General features: G+C 43.4%; 2 protein-coding genes across 3 annotated transcripts in view; one reads left to right on the forward strand and one right to left on the reverse strand.

Moving 5' to 3' along the window:
- The window catches only part of lrp1ab (low density lipoprotein receptor-related protein 1Ab), an 88,045-nt gene that overhangs the window by 51,217 nt on the left and 12,260 nt on the right, over positions 1-24,568 (forward strand). For both annotated transcript variants that reach the window (XM_061736122.1, XM_061736123.1), the window contains 44 exons: positions 1,010-1,214; positions 1,400-1,564; positions 1,691-1,935; positions 2,750-2,881; positions 3,860-4,087; positions 4,221-4,395; positions 4,609-4,703; positions 4,827-4,976; positions 5,054-5,194; positions 5,287-5,415; positions 5,696-5,827; positions 5,902-6,036; positions 6,136-6,265; positions 6,345-6,471; positions 6,717-6,868; positions 6,964-7,088; positions 7,181-7,555; positions 12,265-12,454; positions 12,624-12,828; positions 12,918-13,110; positions 13,613-13,738; positions 13,821-13,949; positions 14,451-14,570; positions 14,859-14,972; positions 15,468-15,617; positions 15,707-15,829; positions 15,989-16,105; positions 16,207-16,335; positions 16,447-16,575; positions 16,724-16,864; positions 17,611-17,798; positions 18,490-18,673; positions 18,763-18,848; positions 18,920-19,039; positions 19,134-19,321; positions 19,405-19,610; positions 21,604-21,792; positions 21,924-22,072; positions 22,229-22,322; positions 23,130-23,246; positions 23,357-23,476; positions 23,563-23,685; positions 23,784-23,909; positions 24,002-24,118. In XM_061736122.1, the coding sequence (XP_061592106.1) occupies positions 1,010-1,214; positions 1,400-1,564; positions 1,691-1,935; positions 2,750-2,881; positions 3,860-4,087; positions 4,221-4,395; positions 4,609-4,703; positions 4,827-4,976; positions 5,054-5,194; positions 5,287-5,415; positions 5,696-5,827; positions 5,902-6,036; positions 6,136-6,265; positions 6,345-6,471; positions 6,717-6,868; positions 6,964-7,088; positions 7,181-7,555; positions 12,265-12,454; positions 12,624-12,828; positions 12,918-13,110; positions 13,613-13,738; positions 13,821-13,949; positions 14,451-14,570; positions 14,859-14,972; positions 15,468-15,617; positions 15,707-15,829; positions 15,989-16,105; positions 16,207-16,335; positions 16,447-16,575; positions 16,724-16,864; positions 17,611-17,798; positions 18,490-18,673; positions 18,763-18,848; positions 18,920-19,039; positions 19,134-19,321; positions 19,405-19,610; positions 21,604-21,792; positions 21,924-22,072; positions 22,229-22,322; positions 23,130-23,246; positions 23,357-23,476; positions 23,563-23,685; positions 23,784-23,909; positions 24,002-24,118 (6,714 nt within the window). The remainder of the gene's footprint in view (positions 1-1,009; positions 1,215-1,399; positions 1,565-1,690; positions 1,936-2,749; positions 2,882-3,859; positions 4,088-4,220; positions 4,396-4,608; positions 4,704-4,826; positions 4,977-5,053; positions 5,195-5,286; positions 5,416-5,695; positions 5,828-5,901; positions 6,037-6,135; positions 6,266-6,344; positions 6,472-6,716; positions 6,869-6,963; positions 7,089-7,180; positions 7,556-12,264; positions 12,455-12,623; positions 12,829-12,917; positions 13,111-13,612; positions 13,739-13,820; positions 13,950-14,450; positions 14,571-14,858; positions 14,973-15,467; positions 15,618-15,706; positions 15,830-15,988; positions 16,106-16,206; positions 16,336-16,446; positions 16,576-16,723; positions 16,865-17,610; positions 17,799-18,489; positions 18,674-18,762; positions 18,849-18,919; positions 19,040-19,133; positions 19,322-19,404; positions 19,611-21,603; positions 21,793-21,923; positions 22,073-22,228; positions 22,323-23,129; positions 23,247-23,356; positions 23,477-23,562; positions 23,686-23,783; positions 23,910-24,001; positions 24,119-24,568) is intronic.
- On the reverse strand, positions 9,366-10,415 carry LOC133457178 (galanin receptor type 2-like). The gene has a single exon (XM_061736129.1). The coding sequence runs from the start codon at positions 10,413-10,415 to the stop codon at positions 9,378-9,380; it is 1,038 nt and encodes a 345-aa protein (XP_061592113.1). The 3' UTR covers positions 9,366-9,377.

A 24,568-nucleotide genomic window follows, 5' to 3' on the forward strand; every position in this document is an offset into this window, starting at 1 on the left:
AAGTTGTGCATTTGGTTGAGCTTTTCTTTGGTGATCAACTTCCACTGAGTAAATATACTCTGGTTTCTCAGAGACAAATATTTCTTTTAAAGAGAAAAAAACAACAGCGGTCAGCACTGCCAGTCTGTGACCCTGAATAAATTTCCCAGGACATAGTCAGCCTTTATTGCTCTAAAACCCCAGGTCCCCCTGCCAATCAGCATTGTGCTCCCAGCGCTGCACTTTGGAGGCACACGGAAGGCTTTGTCTCTTCCCATTTGTCTCTGTACTCGCTGTGCGTGACTGTTGCCAGAACACTGAGGTAGCGAAGGAGGCTCAAAACTCTGCACTTCTGTTTCCCAGCCTTCCCAGTTCACCATAAACACAGGCTTTTCCGAAGGAGCAGATAGCGGCCGGCAGCTCGTAGATCAGCTCCTGCTGCTCACTATGGAGTCCATTTCATTGTCTCCAATATGTAACAGATAGTCCCAAAAGCTACACCCAATCTGACCTGAGGTGCCCTCTAAGCACGGAAACTACAATAACAGGCTTTAAAGGGTTAATGGGTTCAGACTTTCTTTAAGCGAACTATAAAGAAATGCATGAATTGCGATCAGGTTGCTTTTGGAAGGTCTCGTGGCCTCTCTTAGTCACAGATGATCACACTTTTTGGTTTTGCACTTTGCATGAGAGCCAGTTGTTTCTGGAAAAATGATTTTAAAAGGAAAATAGAAAAAGAGAGTTCTGGTGAGATAGGGGACATCATGCTTGTCAAATTCAGAGCCACATCAGTGTTCTCCTTTCACTCCCAGGTTGAGGAATTTTGAGCACTTTGGTAATCTTTTTGTGTGTTTGTTTTGTATGTGGGAAGTGTGCACAGAGTACCGTGCATGTTGCTGTGCATGATACGAAATAATATGAACAATCATCAGTTGAAGTTGCTAAAATGTCTTAAAATTCAAATTTAAATCAAAGCTTATGTAGAGTGCCTTCCTGGTTTGACGTGTCTCTTTCTCTGTGTCCTGATCAGCGCTCACTAGCTTTGAGGTGGTGATCCAGTACGGGCTGGCTACTCCGGAAGGCCTCGCCGTGGACTGGATAGCAGGAAACATCTACTGGGTGGAGAGCAACCTGGACCAGATTGAAGTGGCCAAACTGGATGGGACCATGAGAACCACCCTGCTGGCCGGGGAAGTGGAACATCCCCGGGCCATCGCTCTGGACCCTCGTGACGGGTAAGGAGACGATGAGTCTTAAGTCTAAATCATTTTAGAAGCTGGCAAGTTATTGGAATTTCCCAAACTGTTTAGGATCAAGATGGATTATTCCTTCTTCTGTATTTTCTTTTAAGCGTTCTTATGTTTTGATACTCTGCCAATAATCTGCAACACACATCATACTGATCATTTTCCTCCGGCAGCATTCTGTTCTGGACAGACTGGGATGCGAGTCTGCCCAGGATAGAGGCCGCGTCCATGAGCGGTGAAGGCAGACGCACCATCCACAAGGAGACGGGCAGCGGCGGCTGGCCCAACGGACTTACTGTTGACTACATGGAAAGGCGTATTGTCTGGATCGATGCCAGGTAGCCTGCCATGTTTGCTCATTTTCAGCTACATACACAGTACTAACTGATAAAGATGATGAAACTGAACATCTGTGACAGTGACTTCATTTTGCTGAGTCTAAATGTCACGTTACCCTTCTTTAGGTCGGATGCTATATACTCTGCATTGTATGATGGATCTGGTTTGATTGAAGTGTTGCGGGGCCACGAGTATTTGTCTCACCCCTTTGCCGTCACCATGTACGGAGGCGAGGTCTACTGGACCGACTGGAGGACCAACACACTGGCCAAAGCCATCAAGTGGACTGGACACAATGTCACTGTAGTCCAGCGCACCAACACGCAGCCCTTCGACCTGCAGGTTTATCACCCATCCAGACAACCCGAGGGTATGTTTCACAGCAGATACACATGCAAAAACAATCACAGAGAAACAAAAATCTCAGAGAGAGAGAGAGGGAGTAACAATTTCTCAGATTTATTCTCCTGGCCATGCTGACCAGCAGGGCTTTAATTCAAGCGAACAATAAAGAGAGCTCAGTTCCTTGTTGACCGTGTTATTCATGGCTCATATTCCCCGAAGACAGCTGACCTTTTACAGTGGTAAAAGGTGTCGCTACCACACAATGGCAGCAATTTGGACAGACTTCCTGCTGGTTTGTTTATCAGGGCTTGGTAGGAAATGAAACCTTCCTCATGCCACATTACTGTTACACGTTACATTTACAAGCAAGGGTGATTGACAAGGCAAAAACAGGGTTGTCACAATCGTTTTGAAGTGTTATTTCATATCCAACTGTCAGTGGCCAATGGCCTTAGCATCCCTAGAGCGCGAAAGCAGCAGGGATGTGCAGGATCTTGTAATTGGTGGCAGGAAAAGAGAGACAGCGTGAACTATTGATTGACAGGTGTAGCCACTCTCCAAGACAGTGATCAGACGATGAGCTGTGCTGACAGGTCTGATAGTGTTTTTCTACTTCCACTCTCTTCAAGGGCCCACTGGTGGAGAATCTTTCACGTTAGAAAAAAAAATGGATTTTGTACCTAATTGAGGTGACGTAAACTGCGTTTGACGTAGTTGAAAACTGCAGTGCTATTTTTAGAGGATGGTGCGGGCCCACTCCTCCGTCTTTGTTCTGCCTCTCTTTTGTTGTTTTTTTTTCACTAAATATCCTTGAAAATATCCTTTTTGTCCCCTTTCAGCCCCCAATCCCTGCGCCACGAGTGATGGTAAAGGCCCATGCTCCCACTTGTGTCTCATCAATTTCAACCAGACCTTTTCCTGTGCCTGCCCTCACCTGATGAAGCTGCAGCCTGATAAGCGTACCTGCAAAGGTAAGGGTAGAAACTGTGGTTTACATACACCCGCATTATATTTATTTTTTTGTTTGTTTTATTCACTTTCACACATGTGAATTGGTCTCCTGGAGAAGCTATCAAAAGCTTATGGTAGGAGCCAATGAACATACATACAGTAGGCAGGAATACATACATACACTTGCACTTAATACACACATAACACAACAAAACAACATGCACATTATACTAGACTACCACTTACATGCAACATATCACGTTACAAACACTTAACATGAAACATTTTGTGATCCCGGAGTGTACGTTTATATATATGAGCTTAACAATTGATTCTTTAACTGGCATTTAAATATGGAGATGGACTGTGACTTTTTAAGGTTGTCATTCAGCTCATTCTGGCTCTCATTTTGGCTTATCTAAAATAAAAAAAAACATTAATGTAATTTGTATGCACAGTGTTGTTGGAAGATACATGTCAGTCAGGGGTGAGGGCTTACTAGAGATGTTATACTACAGTGTATATGTATGTATGTATTCATTTTTTTTTTTGTGAGGCCATCCTATCTGCGGGGTTGTCCTTCCACAAAACAATCCTTATCTCTGCAGCGGAGATCTAAGAATAATAAGCTTAGTGAGATTAATGCAAAGGATCCCTTTTCTCACTTAAACTCAATTACTATTAGTGCAACTGATACAAACTGGCCTCAACAAAAGGCAACATGAAGCATCTGTCCCCTGTGATCCCACTGGATTCCTGTGACCGATTGGTAATTTTTACAAGTAGAAAACTGAAATTAGCAGAAAAATGTATTTCAAAGTGCCTTTAGGAATATAAATGGGACAAATATGAACTTAAACTAGACTGGTCTTTTAGCTTCTCTAAATTCAACATGAAGACTACTTTTATTCTTGTGAAGGTGACTTGTCATACAAGATTCAAAAGAAGTGTTAAAAAAGCTTTTAACATTATTAATATTTTTTTATCTCCTCTCCCAGAGTCCCGCAAGTTCCTGCTTTATGCTCGTCAAATCGAGATTCGAGGCGTCGACATCGACAACCCCTACTACAACTACATCATCTCCTTCACTGTGCCAGACATAGACAATGTGACCGTGGTGGATTACGACGCCGTAGAGCACCGCATTTACTGGTCGGATGTACGAACGCAGACCATCAAAAGGGCTTTCATCAATGGCACCGGGGTGGAGACTGTCGTGTCTGCTGGTAAGAACCATCTTCGGCTTACCTGTAATTCCAGTTTCAGTTTAATTCTCCTTGTTCTACGGTTCACAGCTGAGAGCACGCCGAATGCCCCGGAAATCTTAACCTTCTCTGTTGTGGCTCTGAAATTCCTCAGACCTTCCTAATGCCCACGGGTTGGCAGTAGACTGGGTGTCCAGGAATCTTTTCTGGACCAGCTATGATGCCAATAAGAAGCAGATTAATGTGGCCAGACTGGATGGATCTTTCAAGAATGCAGTCATCCAAGGATTAGACAAACCCCACGGTCTTGTGGTTCACCCTCTCCAAGGGTCAGTGCCGGCTCCAACTAGTCATTCTTGCATTTGCTTTAATAAATGGACTTCAGCTTCACATTAGAAAGCTGAATTAAGTCTCTTCTGACTTTAATTCCACAGAGTAGTTACATTTTTCCTTTTTTTTAAACCACATTTTAGTCTTTTATTGTTCCTCTTTATTTTAGACCCATCTTACACATTATTCACATTATTTTCAACCTTTCTTAGGAAACTATACTGGACTGATGGAGACAATATAAGCATGGCTAACATGGACGGTACTAACAGCACCACGCTTTTCACCAATCAAAAAGGACCAGTGGGTGAGATTATGTAACACTTTATTTCCTGACATACCTCTGATATCTCTATTTAAGTCTTGATGATGAAGAATATTGAATATAACAGATATAGATATGTGATGACACGTTTTTATTCTCTTTCAGGCTTGGCCCTTGACTATGAGAAGGATCAGCTGTACTGGATCAGCTCAGGAAACGGCACCATTAACCGGTGTCAGCTGGACGGATCCAAGCTGGAGAGCCTGGAAGGTGTAAAGGGAAAGCTTACGAAGGCCACTGCCCTTGCAATTATGGGTAAGGTGAAAAGGGAAAAGTTTGATTTGATCTTATTTGGAAGTTGTCAACCTAATTGGAAGCTGACTAATCTGAAGGAGACAAGCTGTGGTGGGCTGACCAGGGAACTGACCAGATAGGGACGTGCAACAAGAAAGACGGTGGAGACTGGAAAGTTCTGCGAAACAACACCTCTCCTATGATGCACATGAGAATTTATGACGAGGATGTGCAGAAAGGTATCAAATGTGACGAGAAAATAACATCATTGGTGGAAGACTTTATTCTTCTTTTTTCTCATTAGTTGTTCTTTTTTGTTCTTTTCTTTTAGCATCTATCAATCTGTGCAGTAACAACAATGGAGACTGCTCGCAGCTGTGTCTGCCCACTTCCCCCACAACCCGGTCCTGCATGTGTACTGCTGGGTACAGCCTCAAAACGGGGCAGCAGTCCTGCGAGGGTAAGATGCTGCTTGATGACAACCATCTCTCGTGTAGCACGAATGCTTTTGTATGTATTTTTGTTTTTTTGTTTTTTGTTCTTGCTATTATTTCAATACAATGTATTTTCTTGGTGAGAACTTTGAATAAGCCCATTTAGGGCTTCCTTTCTCACCTGCACATATTTTCATGCTTTTATGTTCATTTCAACTTTTGTACCGTTTTTTATGTTGTGCAAATAAACAAATCAAATCAAATCAAATCCTAAAAACGGCAACCTGGTGCGCTTTCTCCGGGCAGGTATGGGCTCTTTCCTGCTTTACTCCGTTCACGAAGGGATCAGAGGAATTCCACTGGACCCGGCAGATAAATCTGATGCCTTGGTGCCGGTGTCTGGCACCTCCCTGGCCGTTGGCATCGACTTCCATGCCGGTGAGTGACACCGAAAGACGTTGGTAAATGGATGGCCCCGTGAGACGTTAAACCTGTCATTATCTCCTGTTTAGAGAATGACACCATCTACTGGGTGGACATGGGTCTGAGTACCATCAGCAGAGCAAAGAGAGATCAGACCTGGAGAGAGGACGTGGTGACCAACGGCATCGGCAGGGTGGAGGGCATCACTGTGGACTGGATAGCAGGTGCTGTCATTACAATGTTTTTAACCATAAATGTATTTGTGCTGAGTAGAGTACAGCAACTGACCCCCCCCCCCCCATTTATTTATTTATCTTCTACAGGAAATATTTACTGGACTGATCAGGGCTTCGACGTGATTGAGGTGGCCAGGCTGAATGGCTCATTCCGCTACGTCGTCATCTCCCAGGGTTTGGACAAACCCAGAGCTATAACCGTCCACCCAGTGAAAGGGTGAGGAGCTTTGGGTGCAGTTTCAACCAAATCCCCTTTGAATGAACTTGTAAATAAGCTGCTGCGTGCCTGTGTGCAGGTATCTGTTCTGGACAGAGTGGGGTCAGTATCCTCGCATCGAACGCTCCCGGCTGGACGGCACCCAGAGGTTGGTCATAGTCAACGTGAGCATTAGCTGGCCAAACGGGATCTCCATCGACTACGAGGTTCGGACCACATCTACAATCTCTGCACTCGAGAGCTTTTGGTGTATTTAAGGCCGTATTTCTCATGTCGCGTTTAAAGACCTGTACTGTAAGATTTATAGAGAACTGCTGGTGTGCCGTTTTTTGTGTTTTACTTAAAGAATGATCCTTAACTTTTACGTTATGAATCAGAGAGATTCATTGCATCGTTAAAACAACTTCACTGAGCATGTTGATGATGCTTTTTGTCCTTCCGTATTCTGTAGGATGGGTTTTTGTATTGGTGTGATGCCCGAACAGACAAGATTGAGCGCATAAACCTGGAAACGGGAACGGACAGGGAGCTGGTGCTGGCCAGCAATAACATGGACATGTTTGCCGTGTCTGTATTTGAGGAATTCATCTACTGGAGTGATAGGTACGTTTTGATCAATATTCTGAATGAATGGCAGAGAAAATATTGTAAACATAGTTGTAACTAACTCGAGTGGACATTTATTTATCCTTGTTCAGGACTCATGCCAACGGCTCCATCAAGAGAGGCAGCAAAGACAATGCAACGGATGCCGTGCAGCTCAGGACGGGTATCGGTGTACAACTGAAAGACATCAAGGTGTTCAACAGGGCCAGACAGCAAGGTGGGAGAGCGCGTGACCTCACGTTTTTAAATATTCATTTAATGCATAGAAAAGAAATTGAAAATAATTCCTCAATAACTCACGTTCAACAGGCTCGAATGTCTGCAAAAACAACAACGGTGGCTGTGAACAGCTGTGTCTCTTCCGTGGCAACACCGACCGCACCTGCGCCTGTGCACACGGCATGCTGGCCGAAGACAACCGCAGCTGCCGCGACTACGACGGGTACCTGCTGTACTCGGAGAGAACTATACTGAAAAGCATTCACCTGTCCGATGAGACCAACCTTAACGCGCCGATCAAACCGTTCGAGGACCCCGACCACATGAAGAACGTCATCGCCCTCAGCTTCGACTACCACGGCGGCGGAGGGAAGGGATCCAACCGCGTCTTCTTCAGTGATATTCACTTTGGCAACATCCAGCAGATCAATGATGATGGCACGGATCGGAAGATCGTGGTAGACAGTAAGTGTTGGATTATCACTCGGGGGTCTCGAAACAAACTGAAAATGTAGCTTAGCCTTATCGCACGTAAACCTGTCCTGACTGGGCACTAGGGATGGGCGGTATGTACTAGAAAATGTATCACGATAATTTCTGGCATTGTTCCCGATAACGATAAAAATGACGATAAAAACAATACCAATTCAACTCCACCTTTTCAACTAAATCTGTCTCGCTCTCAGATCCGCCATGTTTGTTACACAAAAACGTCATCAACGGGAAGTTATCTTTCTTTCTTTCTTTCTTTCTTTCTTTCTTTCTTTCTTTCTTTCTTTCTTTCTTTCTTTCTTTCTTTCTTTCTTTCTTTCTTTCTTTCTTTCTTTCTTTCTTTCTTTCTTTCTTTCTTTCTTTCTTTCTTTCTGGCTCATTTCTTTCTTTCTTTCTTTCTTTCTGGCTCATTTCTTTCTTTCTTTCTTTCTTTCTGGCTCCTTTCTTTCTTTCTTTCTGGCTCATTTCTTTCTTTCTTTCTTTCTTTCTGGCTCCTTTCTTTCTTTCTGGCTCATTTCTTTCTTTCTGGCTTCTTTCTTTCTTTCTGGCTCCTTTCTTTCTTTCTGGCTTCTTTCTTTCTTTCTGGCTCCTTTCTTTCTTTCTTTCTTTCTTTCTGGCTCATTTCTTTCTTTCTGGCTCCTTTCTTTCTTTCTGGCTCATTTCTTTCTTTCTGGCTCCTTTCTTTCTTTCTTTCTTTCTGGCTTCTTTCTTTCTTTCTGGCTCCTTTCTTTCTTTCTGGCTTCTTTCTTTCTTTCTGGCTCCTTTCTTTCTTTCTTTCTGGCTCATTTCTTTCTTTCTTTCTTTCTTTCTTTCTTTCTTTCTAGCTCCTTTCTTTCTTTCTGGCTCATTTCTTTCTTTCTTTCTGGCTCCTTCCTTCCTTCCTTCCTTCACGTACGTAACGCAGAACCATAAATTCGACTTTACACAAAAACGTCACCAACGGGAATTTATCATTTTTACCGCGAGATGACAAATTCTTACCGTGGGGAATTTTTTTGACGCTATATCGTGAACGGTAAAATATCGCCCATTCCTACTGGGCACACAGGCCTCAACTGTGTGGCAACATTTTTATATATTTTTAAAATTCACTCCATCAATAATTTAAACTTGTCCCTTGTACCCTCGGCACTCTTGACGCTCATCACCATGCGTTTTGCAAAGGCAAGCCCTCAGGAGGATCTGCTGTGATAAACACAGCTGCAGACGCTCCGCCGGGGGAGATTGACATCACTTACTGCTGGCACTTGAAGAAGAAAAACCTGCACACACAAACACACTCAGGCTGCGCTTTTTGCTCCTTTTAACACAGAAGTGTCTTTTAAACCTCACTCTCTTCAATAATTTAAAAGTATGTTGTTGACTTCCATCCAGAAAAGCATTCGAAAGCCCGAAACATCCAAAACATGAATTTTTAACTAGGATCAAGCTTGTGATTTAGTGTTTATAGATGCTGTGATGAGATTGGGGTTTTGAATAGACCTTGAAACTGTTCTTTTCATTTACTAATAACATAAATGTATTCCTTTGATAGTGGTAAAACCCATTTGAGTTTGTGGGAGTTTAATTATTCCAAGTCGGGCTTTAAATATATAAATACATTTAAATGACTGGTTCTAACATACAAATATCATTTGTGACATTATATCCCAATGGACCATTTACAAAAAACATTTTCAATAGTTAACTGGAATGCAGTTGATTACATCTAACAAAAGTATTTGTTATATACTGTTATATAGAGAGTTTATTTACAATTTGTACCTATTCAATCACACTTTTCTTGTGGGTTCAGTCAGTTTTGAGCTCTCTCTGAGGTCGTCTCCAGCTGGAAGGGCTGTACCGTGTCCCTGCTCACCGCACAAGGGCAGCCGATCCGATTGCTTCGGCACCACGTCCAGCATCCTCTCCCCAGCCGTAATAAGTCTCGCCTAAACTTCTGCGAGATAAAGCCGTACAGCACGGGGTTGACCACTGCCACCGAGGAAGACAGCAGCCTGGCCAGCAGGGCGATGGTGTTGTAGCCCGGCGAGGCGGTTAAAGTCCCTCCGATGATGGAGAACATGAGGGCGTAGGAGGGCAGCCACAGCAGAGTGAAGACCGCCACCAGCAGAGCCGACGTGTGGGTGACCTGGCGCTGATAGCGTTCCAGCTGCAGAGCGTTCCCCACCTGCCGGGCGTGTCGGAGAAACAAGTAGATCTTGGTGTACATCAGCACAATGACGGCCAGGGGGAGAGCGAAGCCGAAGAGGAAAAGGGCGATGCTGTAAACCATCTGGCTGACGTCAGACAGGAAGGCGAAGCAGTATACGGTGTCGGCAAAAGTAGTTGTGCGGAAGGCAAACTGTGGCGCCGCCAAAGCCGAGGCGGGAGCCCAAAGCAGAGCTACCGTCACCTTAATGCGTCTGTCCATCCTGGCCCGGTAGGCCCAGGTGGGGTGCACCACCGTGAGGTAACGCGTCACGGCCAAAGCCGCCAGGGTGAACACCGAGGCGGCTGAGCACGCCACGCAGAGGAAGCTGACGGCTTTGCACATGAAGGAGCCAAACGGCCAGAAACCCAGAGTGATGGCGGAGGTGTTGAAGGGCAGGCAGAGCAGCAGCAGCAGGTCTGCAGTGCTCAGGGCCAGCAGCAGGGTGTCGGTACCGTGGGGGGGTTGGTTTCCTTTCTTCCTCCTTCCAGTCAGTATCATGATGATCAGAGTTTGGCCCACAAGTCCAGTCACAAGAATCAAGCCATCCAGGAGGGGCACCAAGGCTTTAATCAAAGCCTTGTCTTCGTTGTTTAGTGGTTCAGCGCTATTGTTGTTCATTTGTGGCCTCAAAGTTTCCATGCAGTCGCGGTAAAGGTCTGTTAATCTAAGGTACAGGCCAGGTGGAGCTGCAGAGCAACACCTGGGTGACTGATTTGTTGGCTCCACTTTATCTCAAACAGTAATAAAAAACTTAATTGCACTTCATTGAGATTGATAGCACTTTACTTACTTAAGCTGTTGGTAGTAAACTGGTCACGTGGTTATTGACCGCCATAATCTGTACTCTGGGAAAAGAAGTGTTTTTTTTTTTTTCATGCAGCTGTAGATAAAATTTGCACTAATTCACATTATATCCTCTTCAATTTCTCAAAAGAAATCAATTTGGCTTCTTCCTGATGAATGTAAAAATCCAGTTCATGTCTGATTAAACAACACAGGGATATGACTTTTGTTATAAAGCAGTCTTTGCACACTGACTTATACTGAGCTGCATGTGCTTTGTAATCCAACGGGTAGTCATTTGAATCAAAACTCAGAAGGTATTGACCCTTGGAACAAGGCAAAGGTGAAAACATTCATCCCAGTAGCAATGAAGAAGACATTCCTCTTGAAAGCCAGTCACCGCTCCTGGATGCTAGGTGCTCATCAGAGCAGGGGGCTTCTTCTCCAGGATGTTTAGAGGCTTGAAACACTCCACAGTGAAGTTCCTGCAAATTCAACAGTGACATCAAATCCATTAATGTTAAAAAAACAATGGAGAGTTAAGGTCAAGATGGAAAGTTTAAAAAGAAACCCAAAAGTCCATCAGGTGTCTCATGGACTGCTGTACAACTGCAGTGATGATCTGAAAAGCTCCGGTCAGTGTGACTATAGTCTTTATAGCAGGTTCTCTCAACTGTTTGCTCAGTAACTAGGGGCTGGGATCACTTAGCCAATGGGAGGATGGGCTGTGTTGTCTCTTGTTACGTAATTCTGCTCCCAACACACTTTATTTATCCCTGTTCAGTGTGTGATCTTCCTTCAATTACATGAATTACCCACAGAAGCACATCCTCTTCTCATTTTTGTTTTTAAACAGTCTGATTGTTAGACTTGACAAACACGAGTAAGACTTGTTTATCGTCTCCCTGGCCCTGAATTGGTCCTGGAGTTGCAGGTTTGTAACTGTGTTCAGTCTTGAAAATGTCTAACATTAGGGTTGATTACAGCACTTTGACGTCCATCTGAAACATCTATTAAATGGCAATTATGCACTTTCAGCCAAGAAAAAACTGCAGTCCAGGTTTTTATTGTGTGCCTTAAGTGGTCATAAACGTGGTTGCTAGTGTATCGAAAAAGAAGTGGACACTTTGGAGCCTTTCAGGCCACACTGTTGTTTTCCATCATTATCCAGTGGATTCCAGAGATGGAGATATTTCTGCCACTGGGTGTAATGTTGTTGTGAGGGGTCAAACAATCAAAGTGTCCTGGAAGAAGCTTCTTCACTTTACTGTGGCTCGGGTTGTTCAAATTATGATTTTTTTTTTTTTTTTTTTTCATAAAGTCCAAAAATGAAGTGAGAGTATACACAGGGAACTGTGTTTATTGGTGCGGGCTGAAAGCCACAAAATGACGGGATCGTGCAGACGCACACTTGGATCTGCGTCGTATCACTTTCAGTGTATATTTTTCTTTTAACTTTCTTTAAACCTCCCTTTTTTCACAACTAATGAGCTGCTGGAAGCGCATATAGAAACGTGAGGGGCAAACGCCAGCACCTTTGGATGTTTCTAATACTGACTGTAATTGTATCTAATGTAATTCATTATCGAATGTAATTTTAAAATCTCCAAACCATGAAAGGGTATATTATTCTTTTCTTCAAGACTTGGCTTCCTGACAACAACAAAAAGGTTTAAAATATCTTCTTTTCTTTTGTGTTTGACAGATGTTGGGTCAGTGGAGGGCCTGGCGTACCATCGAGGTTGGGATACTCTCTACTGGACCAGTTACACAACCTCCACCATAACTCGTCACACCGTGGATCAGAGCCGCTCTGTGGCCTATAACCGCAACACTGTAGTCACCATGTCTGGAGAAGACCACCCCAGAGCCTTCGTGCTGGACGAGTGTCAGGAGTGAGTCATTAAATTCAGATATTTTTGTTCTGCACTAAATCAGGACCCGCTTCAGTTTTTTGTTTTTCTTTCGCTCGTACAGCAGGTTTATTTGTTTTAATCACGCTTTTATATCAAGATATTTTGGAGGGAGAATAATATTTGCCCTCCGTGTGTTTTCGCACCGTAGTCTCATGTTCTGGACCAACTGGAACGAGCAGTCTCCCAGCATCATGAGGGCCTCTCTGAACGGAGCCAACGTGATCGTGATAGTCGGCAGTGACATTAAAACCCCCAACGGCCTGGCCATCGATCACCGCGCTGAGAAGCTCTACTTCTCCGACGCCACGCTGGACAAGATCGAACGCTGCGAGTACGACGGGAGCAGCCGCTACGTAAGGCAGATCTTTGACTTGGCCGTGCCTGTAAGGACGGTATCGCCGAGTCGCTGAAGCGTGCGTGACGTTGCTCATTTCTGCTTCAGGTGTTGTTGAAGAACGAGCCTGTGCATCCATTTGGCTTGGCTGTGTATGGAGATTACATCTTCTGGACCGACTGGGTGAGGAGGGCTGTCCTCAGAGCGGACAAGTACACAGGAGGAGACATGAAAGTGCTGCGGGCCGACATCCCCCAGCAGCCTATGGGCATAGTTGCAGTGGCTAACGACACCAACAGCTGTGAGTATCATTCACTGCAGTCCTGTAGTTAGGAGAGTCATTATAAGATGATTCTAGCAGGTCGCATAGGTGTGACAGATGGTTTTACCATTTCAGGATTTTTCTTGTCTTTTATTCTCATAATCAAGAGGGTTAAGCGATGACTTGTCTGTCTGTCTGTTTCTTGGTTCAGACTAAAGGCATCTGCAAAGTTTTAACAGACTGCCATTTGAGTTACTTTTTCCTTTAGCACCATCAGGAAAAAATGTCACGCTGATAAAGTTTCTCTACCTGAACATGGTATTTTACTTAGCGGCCCCAATGCTGCTGTCTTAAGACTGTAAGTGCTTTCTAGTCGTGGGCTCAGCCGTTCTCACATGTTACATAAGGTCACATGTGGGATGAGACGGTAGATGATAATAATATATAACGGCCCTTTAGTCATTCACGCTCGTGTTACATAAGTAGTGATACATGCGCAATTGATAAATGAATGACCGTTTCCCTAATGAACCTTTCTCAGGTGAGTTTTCTCCCTGCCGAATGAATAACGGAGGTTGCCAGGACCTGTGTTTGCCGACGTCTGACGGACGTGTGAACTGCAGCTGTCGAGGAGACAGACAACTTCACGACGACAACACCTGCTCTTGTAAGACGAGCGTAATCCTTATAAAGGCTTCTCTCCAGAAAGTGTAACTGTCTCTGAATGTTAATGTTTCTGCCCTCACCAGCGCTGAATGTATCATGTGGGAGCGTCGATGACTTTGAGTGTGGAAACGGTGACTGCATCAACTACAGCCTGACCTGTGACGGGATGGCCCACTGCAAAGACAAGTCTGATGAGAAGCAGTCGTACTGTGGTAGGTTGTATGAGGAACTGTATTGTGTTTTTCTTTGTTTCTTTTATCTTTTCTTGTTTCCTTTCTATTCTTTTTCTATTGATTTGATTTGTTTTTGTGATTTTGTATTGAGGGGGAGGATTTTTTATAAGCCCCTCGGGCTTCTTTTCCTCTCCTGCACAATTATTTGTCCTTGTATGTTAAAATAATTACTGTGTTATCATTGTGCATATGAATAAAATAAAAATAATAAAAAATAACCGTATTAGTGTTAGGTGATTTATATCTTACACTGTAAAATATTAGCTTGTGCTTATGTTAAAAGCAATATGCGCCAGACAAGCAAAGGTCATAAAATAGCTGAATAATTACATCTGAAAGAAAATATTATTTCAGAAAAAAAAGGAGCTTGAATCCAAATATCCAATGATCTATTGATGGAATGGTAAATTAATAGATGTAAAATGTGCACATACAAATCTGCACCTCACTTAACTGAAATAAACTGCTCTTCCTCTACAGCAAATCGTATTTGTAAGAAGGGTTATAGACGCTGCATGAATGGCCGCTGCATCGGCCACAAGTTCTGGTGTGACGGCACGGACGACTGTGGGGACCATTCGGACGAACTGCCCTGCAACAGTAAGTCCTTTCTGCCCAAGTTCAGCTTCTAACAGGTGCATAAAAATAGTCCTCATGTAAGTTTCCCTTTCATCAGATTCCTTCCTTCTATGCAACATTGCAATGTCTTTGCACCCTGCACACACACACACATGGGGATGTTTATTATGACAGGGATGAGTGTCTTGTGTGGTTTTGTAAGGTGACACATACTAATTTAGGGATTTTGAATTGTTGTCATTGTTTTTTATTTAATTGTGTTTGTTTACTTGCACACAGTCTTGTTATAATTCCTGTTTTTCCTGCCAGTGACGCTGTGTAAGCCGGGAGAGTTCCAGTGCAAAGATGGAAGCTGCATATCCAACTTCAGCCGCTGTGATCAGGTGGTCAACTGTGAGGATGCAAGTGATGAAATGAGCTGCCGTATGTATCCGTCACGTTCCGTAATACTCAGCTGTCCTCTCTGTTCCTTTTACACTTTTGTCAGTGAATATATTAGCTTGTAAAAGTGTCTCCACCTGTGACTCAAGCAGAATATAAATTCAGACGAGTCCTTTATTAGGTTTTTCTTTTCTCATTCTTAGTGTGCGATACTTTATTTCACTGCACAAATCCATCTGTTTGTATTTCTTTTATTTTCTTCTTTTTTGCTTCAGGACATTTCTGTCCTGCACACTTCTGAGCTACACGTGTTTGTAATTTAGAGCATAAATGCTTCACTGCTTTGTTCCACGAGTAGCTGCAGTCTCCTTGTGATTACGTTGATACAGTCTTACGAGTTGATCCTGTTTACGGTTAAAAACATATTTTGATGACTGCAGTCTCTGTATATCCACAACACTGCTGCTGCTGCTTATCTTCAAATGTCTTAGTCGGAAAATGTTTCAACATCTGTATTTCACAACCATTTTCTCCCAGAACCCACCGATTGCTCCCGTTTCTTCCGCCTCGGGGTTAAGGGAGACTCTTTTGTGAACTGTGAGAAAACCACTCTGTGCTATCTCCCCTCGTGGGTGTGCGACGGCACCAACGATTGTGGAGACTTTTCTGATGAGAGAAACTGTCCAGGTGGGGCGCATTGTTTCCCATGTAACATGTACTCAGTTTTTCCTAAGGCATCAGAGGTCCAATATCACTAGTTTCCTGTTCTTCTGCAGATAAAAGGAAGCTTAAGTGTCCGGTCAACTTCTTCGCTTGTCCCAGCGGTCGTTGCATTCCCATGAGCTGGACCTGCGATAAGGAGATCGACTGTGAGAACGGAGCGGATGAGACGCACTGTGGTGAGTTTTCCTTCAAGAGACATCCCTTTTTTCTTGAGAACACAAAGCATTGCGAGGAAAGCCAGACTGTTGTTCTTTGGTCTTATCGTCGCAGAGGAAAAAGCAAAACTCAGTGTCCTGGCTCTCTAAATGCTGAGCATTCTTTTACCTTTCTTGCAGACAAGTTCTGCACGCCGAACCAGTTTGAATGTGGGAACCACCGCTGCATTTTCAGCCGCTGGGTGTGCGACGGCGCGGATGACTGTGGTGATGGGTCTGACGAAGACCAGAGATGCAGTAAGCAGAGGCTCACTCGCAACCTCCCTCCCACGTTCACTGGAAACATTTCACTTGATGCAGTTTTTCTTGACGTCATGCCATCGTGGCACTTTTCACAGAGTCCAAGACATGTAGTCCTGAAGCTTTCCAGTGTCCGGGCTCCCATATGTGCGTGCCTCAGCGCTGGAAGTGTGATGGGGATGCAGACTGTCCTGATGGAGCCGATGAGAGCGTCAAAGCTGGCTGCAGTAAGTGAGACGCTCACAAAATGACCCAGCAGACGATCTGGTGTTTGTGTTGGCCCAGAAATACCACAGTTCCACATCCAATAAGCAAATTGGGATTCTCTCTGCTTCCAGTGTACACCAACAGCACATGTGATAGCAATAATGAGTTCATGTGCCAGAACAGACAGTGCATCCCCAAGCACTTCGTGTGTGATCACGACATCGACTGCTCTGACGGCTCGGATGAATCCCCAGAATGTGGTGAGGACAAATATGAAGCAACAAATTAATGTTTTAAAAACAAAAGCTTTCAGTGTTGGTTTAAAAAAAACGTGTTTATTTGCTGAAATTTTTGTTGAACCATCCACCAAGTTTGTGGTTCATTTTGTATAAACTTGTCCCGCTGTAGAATATCCAACATGCGGTCCAGAAGAGTTCCGCTGTGCCAACGGCCGCTGCCTCCACCAGAAGAAGTGGGAGTGTGACGGAGAGTTGGACTGTCAGGACGGATCGGACGAAGCGCCGAAGAATCCCCGCTGCACAGAAACTGGTACATATTGATGACTTTATTTAAATTTTTTTCCCTCTTGTGACAACTTTTGTTCTTATTTAGCTCCATTGTGCTATAAAGGAAAATACATAGAACACTAAATTCTTTAACAAAATTGCAAGACTGTGAATTTGTACTGGATTAAAGGCATTTCTTATGTAAATAATTCAGTTATAGTTATAAAGCAACATCCTTAAAGTTTTTTGATTTTGATTTTGAGTTTTTTATTTCGGTCCATTTGGATACAACATAATACAACATAAAAAAAAAAAAAAAAAAGGTCCAATATATTAAATGGCACCGAAAAGGTATAGGCTGAAGCCAAGGCTTATTATGCCTACCCTTTTATGAACCTCGACTCAGGAGGTTTTATACAAAAACTAATAATTTGGGTTCAAACATTGAAAAAGAATGGATATATTGGACAAGTAACAAGCAAAGACAAAAAAAACAAAGATGAAAAACGAAACAAAAAACATACTATAAATTGCAAGGAGTGATAAATTAAGTGGTTCTTGCCAAGAGACTGTAAAGTTTGTTTCTCATTTAAAACTATACTAGTGGGAGTATAGTTTTGTTTGGTGTTTTTATGTTTTTTTATATATGGAATAATTAAAAGGGAAATTAAATATTAATGAACTTTCTGTAAAGGGAGTCTCTTCTCTTCTCGTCTCTTTTCTTTTGTTCATGACCTCAGTGCTGGAAGGGATTCTAGATGAATGCTCTTTGTTTGTTCCTGATTTCAGAGAGGACCTGTAACGAATCTGCTTTCATGTGCCGAAATGGCAAGTGTTTGAATGAGACTCTGCTGTGTGACCGCAACGATGACTGCGGCGACGGCTCCGATGAACTCAACTGCTTCATCAACGAGTGCCTCAACAGCAAACTCAGCGGCTGCACGCAGCTCTGTGACGACCTCAAGATCGGCTTCAAGGTAGGCCGTCTCACTTTTTGTAAATTAAACTGTTAGCCTTTTGTTCTCTGCCCGAGATGAATCGATTTAAAAATGAATCCAATTCTTTGGCTTACGCACTTTGAGAGCATTGAAAAAGAGAAAAATCAAAGATCCGATGTGGTTTAAAAAAAAAAAAAAAAAAAAAGTCTTGTTTGGCCTTGCAGCTGTGCACAACAAAAATATGTTTTAGTTCTTGAAAATAGGAGGACAATGTTTGAATAGTCTGAACTGTGTGTGAACTTATCTACAGACCTGAGTTTGTAGTCGGAGCTTCATGTGAACATGATAAACAATCTGAGCACCAACGAGAATGTTTGACCTGTGGGGGATGTTGGAAGTATTGAGCATTGAGTATCTGCTGTACATTATCCATGCATACTGCAAGCTTTTCTTCACTGCCAGTACCAGTAGAAGAAGACACATTCTATGGCTAATCTTATTTTACAGCAGCAACTGGATTTTCCATCATTTTTCAGATAAAATGACGGGATTGGATTGCAGTGGAGCAGAAATTAATCTTTAAAAAAAAAAAAAAAAGGAAGTAAAATCCATCTCTCCTGGTGGATCAGGGCCTTTGAAGCAACGGCAGGGTCTTGTAACTGGTTCAGCCTCAAACTGAATTATTATTCTGAAGGTTTTGACCAATCTCTTCTGCTTTTGGCCACTTCAGTGCAGGTGCCATCCTGGCTTCCAGCTGAAGCGCGATGGGAAGACGTGCGTGGACATAAACGAGTGCACCACCACCTACCCCTGTTCTCAGCACTGCCTCAACACACACGGGAGCTTCCACTGTCTCTGTGTGGAAGGTTTTGAGTTCAGCCCCAACGACCCCACCGTCTGCAAGTCTGTGTCGGGTAAGGCAGGCCATGTGTATTTACATGTTTCTTGTTTAAATCCAGTTAAAACCGGGATGTAATATTTGCCGTCTGTTATGTGTCTGCAGAGGTGGAGCCCTACTTGATTTTTGCCAACCGTTACTACCTGAGGAAACTCAACTTGGATGGTTCAAACTACACGCTCATAAAGCAGGTGAGATGCGTTTCCCAGTTTTGAAAGACATTTTTCTGGCCTCATTCTTAGCTCGCAGTGTTTTTCCGCAGGGTCTCAACAACGCAGTGGCGCTAGACTTCCACTATGCAGAGCAGATGATCTACTGGACAGACGTGACCACTCAGGGCAGCATGATCCGACGCATGCACATGAACGGCAGCAGCATGGAGGTTGGTGGAGAACCCAGACATCCTTCCGTTAAACGGGATATTCGCTGCAGCGGATACATTTTTGATAACTTCTATTGCCTCATCGCCCTGGTAGGTTTTGCACCGAACCTCCCTGAGTAATCCAGATGGTTTGGCGGTGGACTGGGTCGGTGGGAACTTGTACTGGTGCGACAAAGGCAGAGACACTATCGAGGTGTCCAAACTTAATGGGGCGTACCGAACTGTGCTGGTCAACAACGGCCTCAGGGAGCCACGTGCGGTGGCTGTGGACGTACGCTACGGGTGAGAAATATGATCTAAACTTTGAAGAGGTTTTTATTTATGCACAAAAGTATTTATTTTTGTCTTCTTCACCTAATGATTAGGTACCTTTACTGGTCTGACTGGGGCGACAACCCCCACATTGGGAGAATTGGCATGGACGGCAACAACAGAAGTGTCATCGTAAGGGATAAGATTACCTGGCCCAATGGACTCACCCTGGACTTCATTAATGACCGTATTTACTGGGCTGATGCCAGAGAGGACTACATCGAGTTTGCCAGCCTGGACGGCACAAACAGACACACGGGTAACTGTCCACAGCCTCCTCTACGTGTAGAGCAAAGACCAGTCCATCACAGTCTAACAACTATGTAGCTTCACAGGCAACGTTGAATCACTGGAAAACTAATATTTATGTGCTCAGGCTGTGGGAAGATCCCACGTACAGACAGGAATAATAAAAACAACTTCCAAGCTGCCCCAGAGCAGACTGACTCCTACACTAAAACGTTTAATATTTATAGCGTGCTGAAAGCAACACACGAGCTGCGGCCAAGGCAAGGAGGAGCACTGGCAGAGAGAAATGCTGACAATAGAAACGGGTAAATGAATCAGGTTATCGATGAGGCTGCTACATCTCTGAGGCAGGGAGACATCTGACAATTTACGATCCTGCATTTTAAATTAAATCAATGCACAGCATGCAGGTTTAGCCTTTCCCGAGGCATGTAAGAAAGTTAGTTTTACTCCCTCGGCCCTTTTTTTTAAATCTTCTTTGCAACAAATAAAGAACAAAGGTTCACGTTGTTTGGTAACCAATGCTGACAGACCCCCCCACCTTTATTCAGTCCCATACACATACATAAACTATAGGAAGAGGGTTTTAGTTGTTCTGGCATTTAAAGTAGGTTAAAGAAAAAAAGATTTGTCTATGAACATGGAAGTAGAGACGAGATTTGGTGTATTTTCAAATCTTTAAAAGTCAAAAGGAACAAGCCTTAGTGTAATCAATCTTTCCCTTTTTCCCTCTTCTTAATCCTGAAATAGTAGCCTAATTATTAATGCATTTTACTTATTTAGTCTTCCAAACTAAACTTGCTCAAAAGTTGGGAGCTCTTTCTTTCTGCTGAAGAAACAATGTAGTCATATTTACCAAGTTCTGCTCAGAAAAAAGGAAAAAATGACCATCGAAAAAGAATTACAACCACTTTGTGATGAAATCTAGTGATAATGTTTGATTTGGCTTCAGTGGTACTTGTGACTCATTTTCTGTCCTTGAATATGAAGCCATCCTAAAACGACGCCGTAACCATGTGTGTATTTGTAGAACAAGACTGTTTGGATAGGAGAGGACTAAAGGGCACGGCGTCCTAATCAGGCTAATATCTCAGCTCATCCTGGGGCTGTAAAACCTCCATCTCATTTTAATTGTTTTAAGTATATTGCTTGTGAAAATCATTCGTGAAACCACGTGCTGAGACCTGATGGTGAGCGTATTTGAACCGCTGTGTTGAGTTTCCATAACACACCGGCTCCAAACACGTGAGGTGCCATGTATGTGTTGACAGGAAAAGAGCGATTAGTGCGTAAAACCTAATGAGGTGTGCAGCCTGTTATGTAACGCGTAGATACGGAGGGCTCTCTCCAGCACTGCACCCCATTCGGCCACAGTTTTATATTAACAGTGCACAAGATGGCAACATCTGAACTGCAAGAACAGGAAATATTTTCCAACTATGAATCCCAGTGCGTGAATTATCAGAGTAATTTCAGGCGTAATATTAGTGTGGAAAGAGTCAAACATTACAGGAATGTCTCAGAAAATTTGAATATTGTGAAAAAGTTCTTTATTTTCTGTAATGCAATTAAAAAAAAAAATGTCATACATTCTGGATTCATTACAAATCAACTGAAATATTGCAAGCCTTTTATTATTTTAATATTGCTGATTATGGCTTACAGTTTAAGATTAAGATTCCCAGAATATTCAAATTTTTTGAGATAGGATATTTGAGTTTTCTTAAGCTGTAAGCCATGATCAGCAATATTAAAATAATAAAAGGCTTGCAATATTTCAGTTGATTTGTAATGAATCCAGGATGTATGACATTTTTGTTTTTGTAATTGCATTACAGAAAATCACAATATTCAAATTTTCTGAGACAGTCCTGTATATATTGAGTGTACACTTCATTTCTCCCTTTTGCAGGAAGCAGACTGTTGGCAATCAGGAGCTTTTTAGGATAAAAAGCAGGACAGTATAATATATTCAGTGTGATTGTTTGTGTCCCCCCTCACAGTTCTTAGCCATGACATTCCCCACATCTTTGCCATGACGCTGTTTGAGGAATACATCTACTGGACGGACTGGGAGACCAAGTCCATCAACAGAGCTCATAAAACGAAAGGAACCAACAAGAGCACGCTGATCAACACTCTGCATCGACCCATGGATGTTCACATCTACCATCCCTACCGTCAGCCAGAAGGTAAGCACCGTTTCTGTTGATATATCCACTGAAATGTCCTCCTGTCATTAAACGCACGTCATGCACCTGCTCTTTTGTGATACACCATGTGCGTTTTTGTTAAACATGTTTGTCTTTCCACCTCTTGGCAGTGCTCAACCACCCGTGTCAGTTGAACAACGGTGGCTGCAGTAACCTCTGCCTCCTCTCCCCTGGAGGAAGCTACAAGTGTGCCTGTCCCACCAACTTCTATCTGGCCAGTGACCAGCGGACCTGCCTGTCCAACTGCACAGCCAGCCAGGTGGGCACTGTATTCTGACTTTGGCATGTTTGATCAACTCCTCGTGACTGGACATTGCCTCGTGACCTCTGGCCGATTGCCCGGAGCTACAGTACCTGCCATCTGCCCCCCCCCCCCTCCCCGCTAAATGCTAAACTTGTTTCATCCTCCTTGTAGTTTGTGTGCAAGAACGACAAGTGCATTCCTTTCTGGTGGAAGTGTGACACCGAGGACGACTGTGGGGATCGCTCGGATGAGCCAGCAGACTGTCGTAAGTGGTCGAGAAAAAGAATTCATGATAAGATGATGGTCACAAAGTGTAAAATGGTACAAGCATGGTAGGGCTGGGCGATATATTGAGATTTTAATATATATCGATATATTTTCAAACACGATATGGTACGAGACAATATCGTTTATATCGATTTAAATTATTTATTTATTTTTTTTTTTTTTTTTACTTTTTTTTTTAAATGATTTTGATGTAGCTTATTTTGTGACAAATTGACTTGAATGTTTTATTTGAGATTTGCACAAATGTTTTGTTATTTGCACAACTGTCAGTGTCAGTGGAAAAGTCTGCCTGTTACTGTCTACATTGTATTAATTGCACAGTGTATTTTAATTTAATTGTTATGCAGGAAAGGGATATTTGTTTTATTTTATTCAAGAAGCGTTTTTATTCTATATATGCAGGCAGTTTATTTTTATTCCATTTGTTTTATACATTTTGATATTGTGCAGACCTCTGTTAATAAAGGAACCTGTGTGACATTTGGCACGAGGCTTTGTATTAAAACTGACAGTTTTTTTAAGGGTTTGCCTCAGAAAAAAATGAAGCTAACAGAGATGCTAACAGAGATGCTAACAGAGATGCTATGCTATAATGCTTTGGGGGAAACCCCAATTAAGGCACAGAAAAAATATCGAGATATATATCGAGTATCGCCATTTAGCTAGAAAATATCGAGATATGACTTTTGGTCCATATCGCCCAGCCCTAAAGCATGGGATTATTAGATGCGTAAACCATGTACAGTCAGTGCAACACTGAAAAACTGTAACTCTTTTGTGACAGCCGAGTTCAAGTGCAGGCCGGGGCAGTTCCAGTGCGGCACGGGCATCTGCACCAACCCCGCGTACATCTGTGACGGCGACAACGACTGCCAGGACAACTCTGACGAAGCCAACTGCGGTACGTCTCTTTTTATTTACAATTAGGAAAGTACGTGATCTCCAAATGACTTCCACTTGCGTTGTTACTCGGTGCTCCTTGAAAAGCCGCTGCTTTATTCTCCACCGCAGACATTCACGTTTGCCTGCCGAGCCAGTTCAAGTGTTCCCACCCGAGCCGCTGCATCCCGGGCATCTTCCGCTGTAACGGCCAGGACAACTGTGGAGAAGGGGAAGATGAAAAAGACTGCCGTGAGTTTGTCCTCCTTTTTCCATGTTTGTTTTTCTTTTCCCGCCTAACTTCACAGTCACCATAAATCTGTCGTTCCCTCTAATAGCCGAGGTTACGTGCGCACCCACCCAGTTCCAGTGCGCCATCACCAAACGCTGCATTCCTCGTCTCTGGGTGTGCGACCGCGATAATGACTGTGCGGACGGGTCTGATGAGCCAACCAACTGCAGTAAGACTTTTTGTTTTGCGGATCACTTGTTCCGAGATTTGATAATTGGCTGCTGGCGTCAGCTATCTCCTAATGTTTCTTTCTTGTTCTTTTTCCAGCTCAGATGACGTGTGGTGTGGACGAGTTTCGATGCAAAGACTCGGGACGCTGCATTCCCGCTCGCTGGAAGTGCGACGGCGAAGACGACTGCGGTGACGCATCAGATGAACCAAAAGAGGAGTGTGGTAAGAAGAGAAATTACTGATGAAGATTGTGTTTTTTTTTCATCATTCTTTTATTTATTTATTGAATATGACTGTTTGTATGATCCGAGCAGCCGAGAGGACGTGTGAGCCGTACCAGTTCAGGTGCAAGAACAACCGCTGCGTTCCCGGCCGCTGGCAGTGCGACTATGACAACGACTGCGGCGACAACTCAGATGAGGAGAAGTGCCGTACGTGTTGCTGTTAGCTTTCACTACGTGCTTTCACCTCTTCCACTGTCATTAACTCTCATGTTCATTGTTGTCCACTCTGGTAACATTCTCTCTTTGCACTTGGACCTGTTAAGTGTAAATTCATTGCCCATTCATAGTCATTTCTGCTGCGTCTCACCTAATATTTGTCTCATTTTCATACTGTCCCATTGGTCTGACCTAGTGGTAAGTTATCTCCCTCCCACAATCAGTGCCCCCTCTCTGTTTTCGGTGACTGGATGCTTGTGATTCTCTCGTATTCCTGTCCCTGTGTGATTTCCACATTTCGTGAGAGTCTGCAAGCTGAGCTCTAATTTTTTCTAAACTCACTTCTTCCATTAGATGCCAAATCATGGCTTAAGTCTTGTAACACTAACTTTATTATCACCATAAATAATAGCTTTGGGAACATAAATCGAGTCTCGGAAG

This window comes from Cololabis saira, chromosome 12, assembly GCF_033807715.1.
Source record: "Cololabis saira isolate AMF1-May2022 chromosome 12, fColSai1.1, whole genome shotgun sequence".
NCBI lineage: Eukaryota > Metazoa > Chordata > Actinopteri > Beloniformes > Belonidae > Cololabis > Cololabis saira.

Bases quoted from the DNA above. Each gene is read 5' to 3' on its own strand.
- LOC133457178 (XM_061736129.1), bottom strand. From the start codon at position 10,415: ATGGAAACTTTGAGGCCACAAATGAACAACAATAGCGCTGAACCACTA.